A 13,382-nucleotide genomic window follows, 5' to 3' on the forward strand; every position below is an offset into this window, starting at 1 on the left:
CTATCCATGCACATATTTATTATATTTTATTTTGAATAATTATTTTTATTTTATCTTGTTTCATGTACTACTCTATCACTAATAATTGGACATCAGTCACTAATAATTGGACATCAGTTGAACATACAAATGGCAAAATTAGTAAGACAATGTTTGACAAAGTTATAATTGATCATACTATAAGCAATTAATACCTCTTTTTTTTCAAATTTTTGAGTGGTACTACTTTCAAAGAGTAAATTACATAAATTCATTAACATCCAACATATTTGAAATATCAAAATTCAACATGTTACAATAACTTTCCCTCTCTTCTTCACAAATTGTGCTGGAGTTCGAATTTAATGAAGTTGGAGTTGACAAAGGTATTGATAAAGTAGGCAAAATAGAATCAAAGGTACAATTTTGCCACTCATTTTGTTGCCAATTTTGCGAGCTACATTTTAAAATATTTGACATGGATTCTTCCACATTAGATTGTTGCTTGACCTGAGTGTCGCTATAAAATGAAATAGATGGAGTATTTAAATCGGAGCAAGTCGAAATATTTTGAATAGGGTTTTGAAACTGGCTAGCTTGACCAAATGGGGTCACTTGGTTTTGGACATTGGAATTGCATAGTTGACTTTCTTGATAATTACTTTGCAATAAGAAATTTTGGTTTTGGTGGTGGGAAGATAAGAGGGAATTGACTAATCTCAAAATCTCTGGATTTACTAGGGATTGTATACTTAATAACCTTGAAAGATTATTATTCACTTGAGACAAATTGTAGAGTGAAGGGTTGAAAATTGAGTTTAAATCAAGAAGATCAAGACGAGGATTGTGAGTCACTGGATCAATTCCCATCCTCAAAAGCGTTTTCCGAATATGAGTATTCCAATAATTCTTGATTTCGTTATCAGTCCTTCCAGGCAAGCGAGCAGCAATGGCAGACCACCTATATATGGTCAAGAATGATACACAACAAGTTAGAATCAAACTCTAGAATAAGATAATTACATACGTTAACAAATAAAAAACTACACTACTAATATATTTTATCTAATTATAACAAGTTGCTTTATTTTTCAGGTTACAATCCACCTTTTATGGTTTAGATGACTTGATATATCATTTGAATTTTTTTTCTTTCATATTGTTAGTGTATATAAATTAAATTTATTATTTAAAAAATAAATTGAATATCTAAATCCTATAAGTTCAAAGCCATGGAGCAAATTAAATAGAAAATTTTGACAATATAATATGACTACAAATGTGAATTAATAAATAAAAAAGATTTTAGTTGAAAAGAGAACTTACTTGTTTCCAAGAATACTATGCAAGTGGATGATTGTCTCTTCTTCTTCAAAAGAGAATTTTCCTCTTTTAATATCTGGCCTTAGATAGTTAGTCCAACGTAGCCTACAACTCTTTCCACACCTTTGAAGCCCTACAAATTAAAGACATATTTTTTATCAGAACATAGTGACACACTTATTCATTACATAAAAGGATTTAAGATTATTTTTTTTAAAAAAAATAATTATGGTTGTAAATATGTCAAAATATTTATATGACTATAAAAAATTTCTCTCGTAAAATGATCAGCGCTCGAGAAAAGAGAAAGCGGTAAATACCAAAAATAGGATGAATTTTAAATTAAATTATTTTCAAATTTAAAAAAGAGTAATTCTTTTTCAAATAAACTAAAAGAAATAGGTTTACTTAAATCGAAACTCATGGAGTATAAGGATAAACAAGAAAAGAAAAAATTACCAGCATTCTTAGGGAGAATCCTCCAATTTCCTGCCCCATTTTTTTGTATGTAATCAATAAGCTTTTGATCTTCTTCTATAGTCCATGGCCCTTTTTTAAGTCCATTTTTGTCACAACATGGTGTTCTTCCCATTGTAACAATTAAGTAAATATTAGTTTTGTTGAGTAAAAATAATAATAATACTTGAGAGAGATATATAGAGAGAGATTGAAAAGAAGAAATTAGTAAGTTTTGTTGAAATAATGTGGATTATATTGTGTGTGTTATATAGGGAGGGAGTAAAGCAATATACAAAAATTACAAAGTCAAAGGAAACCGGTGCCGTCCTTTGTTTAATTCATCAATATGGCTACGTGTCCCTTCTCATTTAAGAAATAGTATATGGTTTAAGAATATATTAATATATACTTGCACTATAGTTCAAGTATCTGTCTTCTCTGGCAGTAAGGTCTGCGTATACTCTCTTTTTCTCAGACTTTAATGTCATCTCTATACTTTAACAAATAAGGGATATGCCTTAGACCCCTATTTTTTGGGAGGCTTCAAATTTTTACCAAGAATAAATTATATTTTAGTTTTTTTTTTAAAAAAATTATTATTTATGATAAAAAGTATAATTCTTTAAAAAATTATATTATTTTATTCTCTTTCACCCCTTTTTAAATAAAAGAAATCAAGAAAATGTTGTTTTGCCTTCTTACATTTTATCCTTTTGTACTCTCTTTCTTCCAATCTTTGATAAGATAGTGTAATCTCGATCAAAAATAAGAATTAATAGCCGAAAAGTATTGAACAAAGTGAATTACAATTTTTTTAATTTCTTCTTAGATTTTCAAGAAATATTACAACAAACATGTTAAAATGTGGTATATCAAGTTATCAACTTCTTGAATCAAATTCTATGCTCTATGGTTATAACTCTTATTTTTTATGTAAAATTTCTCAACTTATTACTTATAAAATTATGTTAACGATTCATATAATGATTGTCTAAGTAAAATGATGTTTTTCAACGTTGAATTGGTAAAATCTTACCTAAAACTAATGATTGAAAAAAAAATCCGAAAAATCATTTATGAAAAAATATCTAGTAATAATTTGCATCTAAAAAGCTAGAAAATACATTTTAAAAATAAATACATATAAAATTTATTTAGATTTTAGGTCTCTAATTGAAATTTTGCTTTAGGCACCTAATTATGTTGAGTCAATCCTGCCAAACCCCACTAAGTGGGAGTACACTGGGTATGTTGTTGTTTGTTGCACTATGTTCAAGTGTATGAGCATCTCCGCATTGATCGATAGATTGATAATTTGAGTCACGCTGAAGGATAAATAAAAACACTATTGATCATTTTGAGGGTGATGTGGGGAGAAAAATGTTTGTGGTAAAGTTTGAATAAACACCAAATTTAAGAATGAAAAAAAATGTTTTTCAAATTTGTGGAACTATATATGGTCATAAATATATCATAACATTTGTAATTTTAAACTTTGGAAAGTACATATCATTAAAAATCTCACAATATTTATTTGATTATAAATCATTTTCATTTAGGGTAACTATAAAAGAAATGTTGCCCCAAAAGCTTACATTCTTTTAAATTGTGAATTCTACCATATTTCTATTGTTCCCCCTGCTTTTGTGGACTAGCTAGGGTGCAACCCCTATTGGGTTTGGGTAGGTGGGGATTTAAAATGGTAAACTCAAAGAGGTCAATGCAATTAATGTTTGCTTCCATGGTAAAGTTAACTAGATATAATTAAGAATCACATACAAATAAACCAAAAAAAAAACAATGTAATTATATATGTAATCTGTTGAAGATAAGGGAAAGTAAAAATATGAAATAGATTGAACAATATGGTACAAACAACATGTACAACTATTAATTATTATAGAGTTAAAGTTACATTACGTGCGCTACTAAAAATTGACTAGACTGCTATGACTTATACTAACTGAAGTTTTAGTACGACTCTAACTCTATAACATTTAACAATTATACATATTAATTATATCACATTATTTAACATGTCTCATATCTTCAGCTTCCCTTATCTTCAACATAATCGACCCTTAATTATGCCTTCATTTTCCACTCCCTTTTTGAATCTCTCCATCACATACATCATTGTCCAATAGTTGCACTTCTCTTTGTTTCTATATTCACATTGGCTGTCTTCAAACTGGAGGAAGCCACGTAACCTATGCCCCCACCCCACCCCACCCCTAATATTTCATTGGGATCTACGAGCGTCAAAATTAACCCATAAAAATATTACAGAAAACAAAATTTAAAAAGTACTTTTTGGCCTAATTTATGCAATAATACTTTATACAAATCAAAAAATAAAGAATGACTTTTAAAAATTTATAATTTTTAATAAGCTATTAACATTTATATATAATCATAAATTATTTCATTATGTGTAATGAGAATTCTAAAACTAAACTTTTGAACAGATGTTTCATGGTTTTCAAATGTGAATGAACATAATTATTACTCCCTCTATTCTTTTTTTTTAGAGAAAATGACCAAAATTATACTTAATGTATGTGTAATGTTTTATTTTGGTCTTTGATATATTTTACTTGATTAAAATTGTCCTTAATATATAACAAATGTGTTCAGTTTAATCCTTAAGATATTTCACTTGATTGAAATAGTCCTTAATGTATAACAAAATATATTTATTTTGGTCCTTAACCTTAAACCTAATAGATTTATTCAAAAATAATAATAAATTTAACTGTGGACTCTACGTGGCTAACAAAATCCACAAATTATTATTTTCTTCGCTTCTCCAAAGAAAGACTCCATGAAATTTAAAAACATTGTTTTTACTTTCTCTAACAAAAAAAGGTGAATTTTGTTAGCCATGTATGGTCCATAGTTAAATTTAATACTTTTTTTAAAAAAAATCTGTTAGGTTTAGGATAAAAGACCAAAATGAACAAATTTATTTATACTTTAAAGACCATTTCAATCAATGGAAATATATTAAGGACCAAAATGAACACATTTATTATACATTAAGGACCATTTCAATCAAGTAAAATATTTGAAGGACCAAAATAAAGTATTACCCATACATTAAGGGTCATTTAAGTAATTTTCTCTTCTTTTTTACTTGTCAAATTTTGACTTGACACACTTATTAAGAAAATAATGATTGGTACAGTGAGTTTACCATTTTACCCCTATTAATTGATAGAATTTTAAACATAATTACACACTACATTTTTCAAAGACATTAACTCAATGTTAATAAATTGAGGGTATAATAGAAAGAAAAAAAAATTATCCTTTCTTAATTTGTCAAAATTGACAAGTAAAAAGGGAAATCAAATTAGAAAATATTTGACAAATAAATAGAATCGAAGAGAGTATATGTATATATTATCGGGCAAGTTATGTCAATTTTGGTGACTGCAGCAACGCTTTTAGAGCCACCTCCAATTTGGAACCAACAGGTTTTGAATAACCTCCCTCTTTCAGTAGGTTGAGCGTCCTTTTCAACATTGTGTATAAAATTTAAATTTAAATGAATAATGATCTAAAATTTGGATCGATTGGTTGTTTTGTCGAGCTAAATGAATAGGTAGAATAAAACTCACAACTTTAATTTATTACCTTATACAAAAAATAAATAAATTACGTCTATGTTTGTTGAGAGAAAATATTTATGTGGTTTAGTTCATATTCTGAGTTTGTTATCTGTTTAGCCATTTAGCTCATATATACGTATATACAAGGTTGCTACATTATTATATTATTTTTCCAAATATATAATATTGTATATTAAAATATGTGATCGTAATATTTTATGTTGGATACTATATTTTTAAATATTCCTATTCCCTAGAGGGGGGGGGGGGGGGAGGGGGACAGGTAGTTGCATGGCTTTTCATGTGAGATTTTAAGATCCAATCCCATAAATACCACGTACTTTTTGCTAGTTAAATTTTAATGGAGAATTTTTGCATATAATCATTTAAAAATATTTTAATTATGCTTCATAACTATACTTTACTAATTACAATTCATAGTTATATTTATAGTAGCGTTTGTATAATTCACGTAGAATCTGCATACGTTTGTATAATTCGCAGCTTTTGTATAATGTTTATATATTTCACTATATAATTCATGCACAACGGCATTTGTATAATTTGCTATACAATTTATAGTGTTTGTATATTTCGCTATACAATTCGATTCGCGCACAACGTTTGTATAAATCGCGCGAATTATACAAAACTTAACTGTATAATCGCGCGAATTATACAAAATTCAAATTGTAATTACAGCTAAATGTTTACCGTGAGCCATAATTAATTCAAACTATAGCTATGTTAGTTAATTAACTAATATATATTTGCTTATCCGCCTGATTTTTCCAATTTTAAATTAGCAATAATGATTAATGACTAAGCAGTACTATTAGTCCTAGATTATTAATTATTAATAATGTGGTAAAACTTTGAGTAAAACCTGATACGTGTCCTTATGAAGTGCTCTTTGTCTCCAACATGACAAATCAATCCCATAATTGTTGTACATATAATACTAAAATTTTCATGTCTCAATTATCCAAGAAAAAACATTATACAAAAAAAATGGAAAATTCTCTCGCCAAGAGCCTTTTTTTCTTTCATACATACACAAATATCGTTTTAGCTCATTTTATATACGTTCATCAAAAAACTATCCTTGATCAAATAGATATATCCATATGAGCGAGTCTGCCAATCTTTATATGTTTTGGACAGGTCCCTTTTCATTTCAAAGAAGAAGGTTAATAAATGTCGAGAAAATGTTCAAATATGTCATTGAACTTTGAAAAAAAGTTTATTTATGTCCCTTTTCTCAAAATTCGATGACATATTTAAGATCTTTTTTCATAAATATAAGGTATAATTTACTAATTATCTTTATTTATCAGATGTTTCTAGAAAATTGAGATTATTTGAAATAATTGTTACTTTTATCTTAAAATTTTAAAGCGACACTTATCTTTAAGTCATTTTTTATTTTACTAAAGCGATGCATATTTTAGAATGGAGAGAGCAAAGTACATGGAAAAAATAATTAGTAAACAAAATAGAAAGGGCTAGAACTTGTATATTCATAGAAGCCAAGACCTAAATAAATAAAAAATTATGAGCAAAAGTCTCAACTTTTTTCCACCTTTATCTGCATGACAGATCATACTGTATTTTAGGTCAAACATTATTTTATACATCTACTAAGATTTGAAAAAATATTTCCCATGCATGCTGTTCTTTTTTGACTCACCACCCCCGCCTTGGCATTTTGACCTTTTTCCTTGTTGAATTCGATATTGGTCGTAATATATAATTTATCTTATTTTTTAAGTTATCGATCCGCTTTTTATAAGCGATTATATGAAGACACAAATTTAACATGTAACGTATGAATTCACATGAATCTAGTAATCTTTTTCCGATCATGTATTCATTTTAAGAAATTTATTAAATATTTATAAATATTTGATTATAAACTTAGTTATTATTGTATATTAACTTGAATTTGTTGTAAACGGCTCATAAACTTCGAATTTTGAATCCACTTTTAATTACATATATATGTACGTAATTATATTTTAGATGGCTTAATTCAAACTTGTTCCCTTAGAAGGATTTTTTCATCACTAATTAGCTTGAATTATTTGTTTTAAAAAAACTCTTTGGACACATGAAATTAATTGAATAATAATCTACGTGCCTTAATATAGAATTAGTCAACAAATATATGCTGACAAATTTTAACACATAACCTTTTGATATATACTAATCACATTGAAAAAAGGCACAATCTTAGGCTAATGTCTCAATGTTTGGTGTCATGAAAGCAATTTATAAAGTAAAAATATCAAGTTTAGAATGCTGATTATGCTATTAGTTTATTTAACACTATAAATTAAATTTAACGAACGCATAATATAATCTCATATAGTCAAAGGGATAACTACTTATTGGTCCAAATTGAACCATAGGTGTAATCTTAAAAAAAAATACAAAAATTATGATACTTATAATAACTTTATTTTAATCAATGCTTACATATTCATACTTGAATTGGTAACAACTTGTCCAAACCTTAGAGTTTGCTTGTGCATGAATGCTAAAATTGTTAATTTACGTTAAGATAGCGGAGGTAGGGTTGAATATACGAGTTCAACGGAATTCAATATGTTTAATTTAGAGTTTGTATAATTGTTAAAAAAATCACTAAATATGTGTAAAACTTAAATTCAAAACCAAGTTACTAACATTTGAAATTGTAGTCATCCTAAAATTCATAATCCGTAAAATTTAAATTCTGAATTTATCTCTATTTCGATGAATTTATATATCATCATATGATGGTGTGTGTTATGCATATTCGATATTGTGAGTTGTTCGATTTCTCCAACAAACCTTCGAATATTTTCTACAGAAATGGGATTTTTCTTTGAATAGAAATTGATTTTGAAAAGGGCCAATAACTATTATTAGATATGAGATCCAAAGTATTGGTACATAACATTTAGTTAATACTATTTTAAGAAATCCAGCCTAATTGTTGAAGTATTATATAGGACTGGTGTACCAATAGCATTGACAGTATTGTTTTAGAGGAATGTCATGGGGGTGGCAAAATTAGCTCATTAAAACGTTATATGTCAATTCGCTTAAATTTAGGCGGGTTATTAATCCGATTATTTATTAATTTAGTCTATTGCGGGTTAGCCTATTAAAATTTGGGGTCTAAATTGACTCGAGAAATTTTGTTATATACTTTCAAAAATATATTTTTAATGATATGTTATATATAACCATTATAAAGAAGTCAAAAAAATAGTTTTGTTAGATAGTAAAAAATTATGAAAGAGCAAATAAAGTAATTAAAATTTAGTAAGAATAGAACAGGTTGGTTTATGACCCACATTTTAGCTTAACTAACTTTTGGGTAGGTCAATAACCGTTCATTATTAATTAACTCAACTTGTTTTAACTTGATCAAGTTCAGCTCAATCAGCTCATTTGATACCTCTAATCATGCATAAATTTATACGCTTCTGATAACGATGCAATTCATGTAGAGTTTAGAACGATATTCATATCTATTTAAGTTATATCTATTGATAATATAAATAATATTCGATAGTAATTATAAAAATTGGGTTTCTCATTTGGAGTCAATTACTCATGTATTGGAGCCTGATTAATTCGAATTCATGTTGTTTAGGAATTCATTTCGGAGGAGAACTGCTTCCTAAGAAGATTTTTTTCAACTTAAGGTTCGAATTCAAAAATTTTGATTAAAAATAAAAACAATCATTGATTACACCACATCTTTGATATTGATAGTTGCAAACTTTATTATTACTCCTAAATTGATGATGTAAAACTTATTTATACGTGCAACTCTAGGTATATTTCTAGGCGTTTAAATTAATTTGACCCTTTTTTTAGCATTATATTAATGGATTTAATGGTGTCAAATATTTCGAGAACTTTCCAATATAATATGGTTGACATTTTCTAGAATGATCGAGTACATTCGTGAGACTATAAAATACAAAATAAAGCTGACTGATTAATTTAAAATTTTCATCGAAGAAGATTTTTAATCTCCAGTAACTTGATGACACGTCAATAAAATAACTAAATAATTTTCAAGAACCTTGCCGTATAAAATATGTAATTAAAGGTCGAATCTAAATTTAAAGTTTATGAAATTTGAATTTATCATTATAGTTATGAGGTTCGCAATAAAATATTTATATATAATTAATATTTGGACAAAAATTAAAGACCGACATGAATTGTGCTAAAAGTGCAAATGATCCGATTAGATCGTTGGGTTAACGTAATACGTACTTAAGATTTGGGCCTAGTATATCTTTTACAAACTTAATCAATAAATTATTGGGCCTGACTTGTGTATTTGGTAGCCCAGTTTTTTTATGCAGAAGCTTCCAAAATTATGTCTCGCAATTTTAAACGGGTCATTCTGCACAAATCCATTTTAAGGTAACCTTTAATTTTTGCCTTCAAAATTATTGATCTTTAATTTTGCGTCGTAAAACACAATAAGCTTTCTGTTTCAATTTATTCAAATGATTTATGTGCCCAAAATTGCCAATTTGCCATCAAACTTCAAACAAAAAAGCTGAGAGTTTATAGTATGTTTGGATTGACTTATTTTTAAGCAGCTTATAAGTTGAAAACTGCTTATAAGTTTAAAAAAAAAGTAGGTGTAGGGCAACCTTTTTTCTTGACTTATAAGTTGTTTCAACTTATAAACTGTTTAAAATAAGTTCATCCAAATAAACTCAACTATTTATTGAGGCTTATTTTAAGCATAAAATGACTTTAAGTTGGTCAGCCAAACACTAAAAAAAGCTGAAAACAGCTTATAAGCCAATCTAAACGACCTCTTAGCCTTGACAAACCATTTGTTTTTTTAAAAAAAAGTCAGAAGTTTGCTACCAAACTTCAAACGTGTTTACAACTTCAATCACATAGGCCTAAAGTTGATTTCTATGAGGCTAAATTTTAAAAATTGTATACACCACGATCATAACTTAAATGATGGTCCCAAAATCAGCTATCAATGCACTTGCCCCAATCAAATAAATAATATAATTGGCCCAAAAAGGGTGTTTGGTAGCCCAAATGCCCAATTTTTAGATGTACAAGCATCCAAAATATGTCATGCATTTTAAACCACACAAAAAGTAATCCATAGAAATAAAATACCAATCCATCCCATGTAATTGATTGAAGCCATTGAAGAAAATAAACACAATAAGCTTTTTATTCCTCATTTATCCAAACAATGATTATGCTCAAAACTTGTACACAAAATTACCATCAATTAGTACCATTATTAAGTTCCAAATATAGAAATTCAAATGTCAATTATGTTGTAGAACCATTAAAATTTGCTCATAGAAGAAAGCAAGTGCAAAGCTTAGCAATAAGAGCAAGTAGTGGTGGAGAGAAACAAAGTGAAAGGCGTGTTTTTTTGACACTTGAAGAAGCTGGCCTTGTTGAAGTGTCCGGCCTCAGCACTCATGAACGTTTTCTATGTCGATTGACGGTACGTTACGGATTTAACTTATATACACCGACTATCAACTGACAATGTAATTATTATTTTTTCTGTTTTTGGTGCATTTTAACTTGTTATACTATAATCGGTAACGAAGGAAGCTCTGGAGTAATAGTATAATTATCTCAATCGGACCTATATGTTAGAAAGACGACTCTTAAAATCATATGCTTGCGTCAGGGTTAGTGGATTACATTACATTCTCTAGGGGAAGGGGGGAGGGGCACTTTCCTTGACCTTGAATGTGTGAATGCTTTATGTACTGGGCTATTGTTATTACTATAGTCGAATAACAAGTTACTAATGTATATCGTTTTAACTATGTTGTAAAAAAATGATACTATGTAAGTGCACACAAATTAAACTCTTTTGTAGTGTTTCTTATTTGAGGGGTGGGTGGGGGATAATGGGTTTGTGAATAGTGGAGAAAGGGGAAAGACCTGAAAGGGTTGTTTGGTTTGAGGACAAGTTATGCTGAGATTATTATATTCAAAGTAGTAATGAGGAAATTAGTTATTCTGGTATTATTTCTTAATGTTTATTTCATTGTATTAAGAATAAAATGTATTGCATAATTTCTATGAAAAGTTGTTTTTACAAAAATATCCCCACCTTATTTAGTAGAAATAGGGTTTGAGGCACCTCAAAGGTATTTTTATCTCGATTCTATTATTTCACACCTTCTGACAAAAATAACTTATTCTGGTACTAATTATTAATTCTAATATAACATATTCAAGGATTAATAACCAATTAAGAGACGAGACCATACTAAATTCTTATTTCAGAATTATCTATCCTTGTCCAACATACCAAACGCATAAGTGATGTAAGGTGAAATTACTAAAAGAAGTGTCATATAGTTTTTTTGTATAATAATTGGTACTATTTTGTTTGTGCAGATTTCATCACTCAATTTATTAAGAGTGATATCAGAACAAGAAGGTTGTTCAATTGAGGAATTGAATGCTGGGAAAATATGTGATTGGTTCTTGAAAGATAAGCTAAAAAGAGAGCAAAATTTGGATTCTGCTGTCCTTCAATGGGATGAATCTGATTTCCAACTATAATTCTTAGTATCGATATGAGTTGTGGTGCAGTGGTGAAACTGTTTCATTCTTAATTAGTGATCTCAAGTTTGAGTTTTAGGTATGGAGAAAATCTTGTTGAGAGCGCCACTCCCGAATGAGCCCTGTAGCGCAATCAAAATTTAATCGAGACTCCAATATAAACTCCGAACACCAAATAAAAAATTAAAAAGAAATACTATAATTCTTAGTCTTTTTTTCTCCCTCTATTTTCAATAATCTTGTTAACTACGGCTTCTATTGAAAGAAATTAAAAGTATAAAAATGAACAAAGCATCAATCCTTTTTCCTAATAAAATACTTTGTCTTCTTTATTATATACTCTCTTCGTCTAATTTTATGCACCATATTATATTTGTTTAGTCCTTCCCAAAAAGAATGTCATCTTATTGTAATTAAAAATAATTTAACTTTTAAATTTTTTTTTACCATTAATGAAATGATTTATAGTCACATAAATATCGAAGTTATAAGTTGTGAAAAATGACGATATTGAAATAGATGTGTGAGCATATTAAAAGTAATAAGGAATGAATTGAATAGACAAGAAAGAATGAAATTTCAAGTTGTGTATTGAATGAACATATATGGGTACCATGCACTCTATGCATTTTGTTTCTTTATATAGAAAGTGGTGGTTAGATCGATATTGTTGTATGGGGTGGAATGCTCATCAGTTAAGAATTTTGATGTTTAGAAGTTGTAGGTTGTAGAAATGAGGATGTTGAGACAGATGTGAAGGCATATTAAGAGCGGTAAGACTAAGAATGAGGATATACAAGCAAAGGTGAAAGTGTCATGACCCAACTTACCGAGCCGTGCAGGCACCTAATCTAACACCTAGATAGGAAAACTATTCCCACCCAATTCAAAAAGGGCAATGCGGAATAAACAAAACACAATATTTCACCATTTTTATCAATAAAGAAAAGATTTCAACTTGGACACTCTTGTACAAGCTCATTAAAACTTCTTTTAAAAATACCAAGAAATTTCCCCAATAAACTACTCTAAACAGGTACAAAAGCTCTTAAGAGTACAATTTATAAAGAAATAAGACACAACTTCCACCATAAAGAGAGATGAGTAGAATCTATTGGAGATCATCATTGTCTTAACCTATGAAACATCATTGATCCTGCAATCACACTATACCAATTGACATAGAAAGAATAGTGTTGGTACAAATAACACGTACTGATAGGCATCATCAATCTATCCGAATCCACCACATAATATCATGCAAATAATCTGAAAAAACACGAAACCTTAAAAATACAATTAGGACCCCAATCTATTCAGTCACCACTCTATCTCAAGTCATCCCACCTCCTTTCACTATCAACTCTACCATCTAGGCCATCACACCCTTATTTCATGTCATAACCTAACCTTTCTATC

The 13,382-nt window shown here is 28.6% G+C and overlaps 2 protein-coding genes across 2 annotated transcripts; one reads left to right on the plus strand and one right to left on the minus strand.

Moving 5' to 3' along the window:
- Nucleotides 1–200: 200 nt before the first annotated feature.
- LOC129876719 (transcription factor MYB102-like) lies at nucleotides 201–1,978 on the minus strand. The gene is made up of 3 exons (XM_055952207.1): nucleotides 1,762–1,978; nucleotides 1,306–1,435; nucleotides 201–940 (listed from the first exon to the last, which is right to left on the minus strand). Exons 1-3 carry the CDS (start codon nucleotides 1,892–1,894, stop codon nucleotides 241–243), a joined length of 963 nt encoding a protein of 320 aa, XP_055808182.1. The 5' UTR covers nucleotides 1,895–1,978; the 3' UTR covers nucleotides 201–240.
- An 8,569-nt stretch (nucleotides 1,979–10,547) lies between these two features.
- Nucleotides 10,548–12,177, plus strand: LOC129876544 (uncharacterized). Its single transcript, XM_055952002.1, has 2 exons — nucleotides 10,548–10,881; nucleotides 11,796–12,177. Exons 1-2 carry the CDS (start codon nucleotides 10,618–10,620, stop codon nucleotides 11,961–11,963), a joined length of 432 nt encoding a protein of 143 aa, XP_055807977.1. The 5' UTR covers nucleotides 10,548–10,617; the 3' UTR covers nucleotides 11,964–12,177.
- The last annotated feature ends 1,205 nt before the right edge of the window (nucleotides 12,178–13,382 follow it).

Source organism: Solanum dulcamara, chromosome 12 (genome assembly GCF_947179165.1).
Source record: "Solanum dulcamara chromosome 12, daSolDulc1.2, whole genome shotgun sequence".
NCBI lineage: Eukaryota > Viridiplantae > Streptophyta > Magnoliopsida > Solanales > Solanaceae > Solanum > Solanum dulcamara.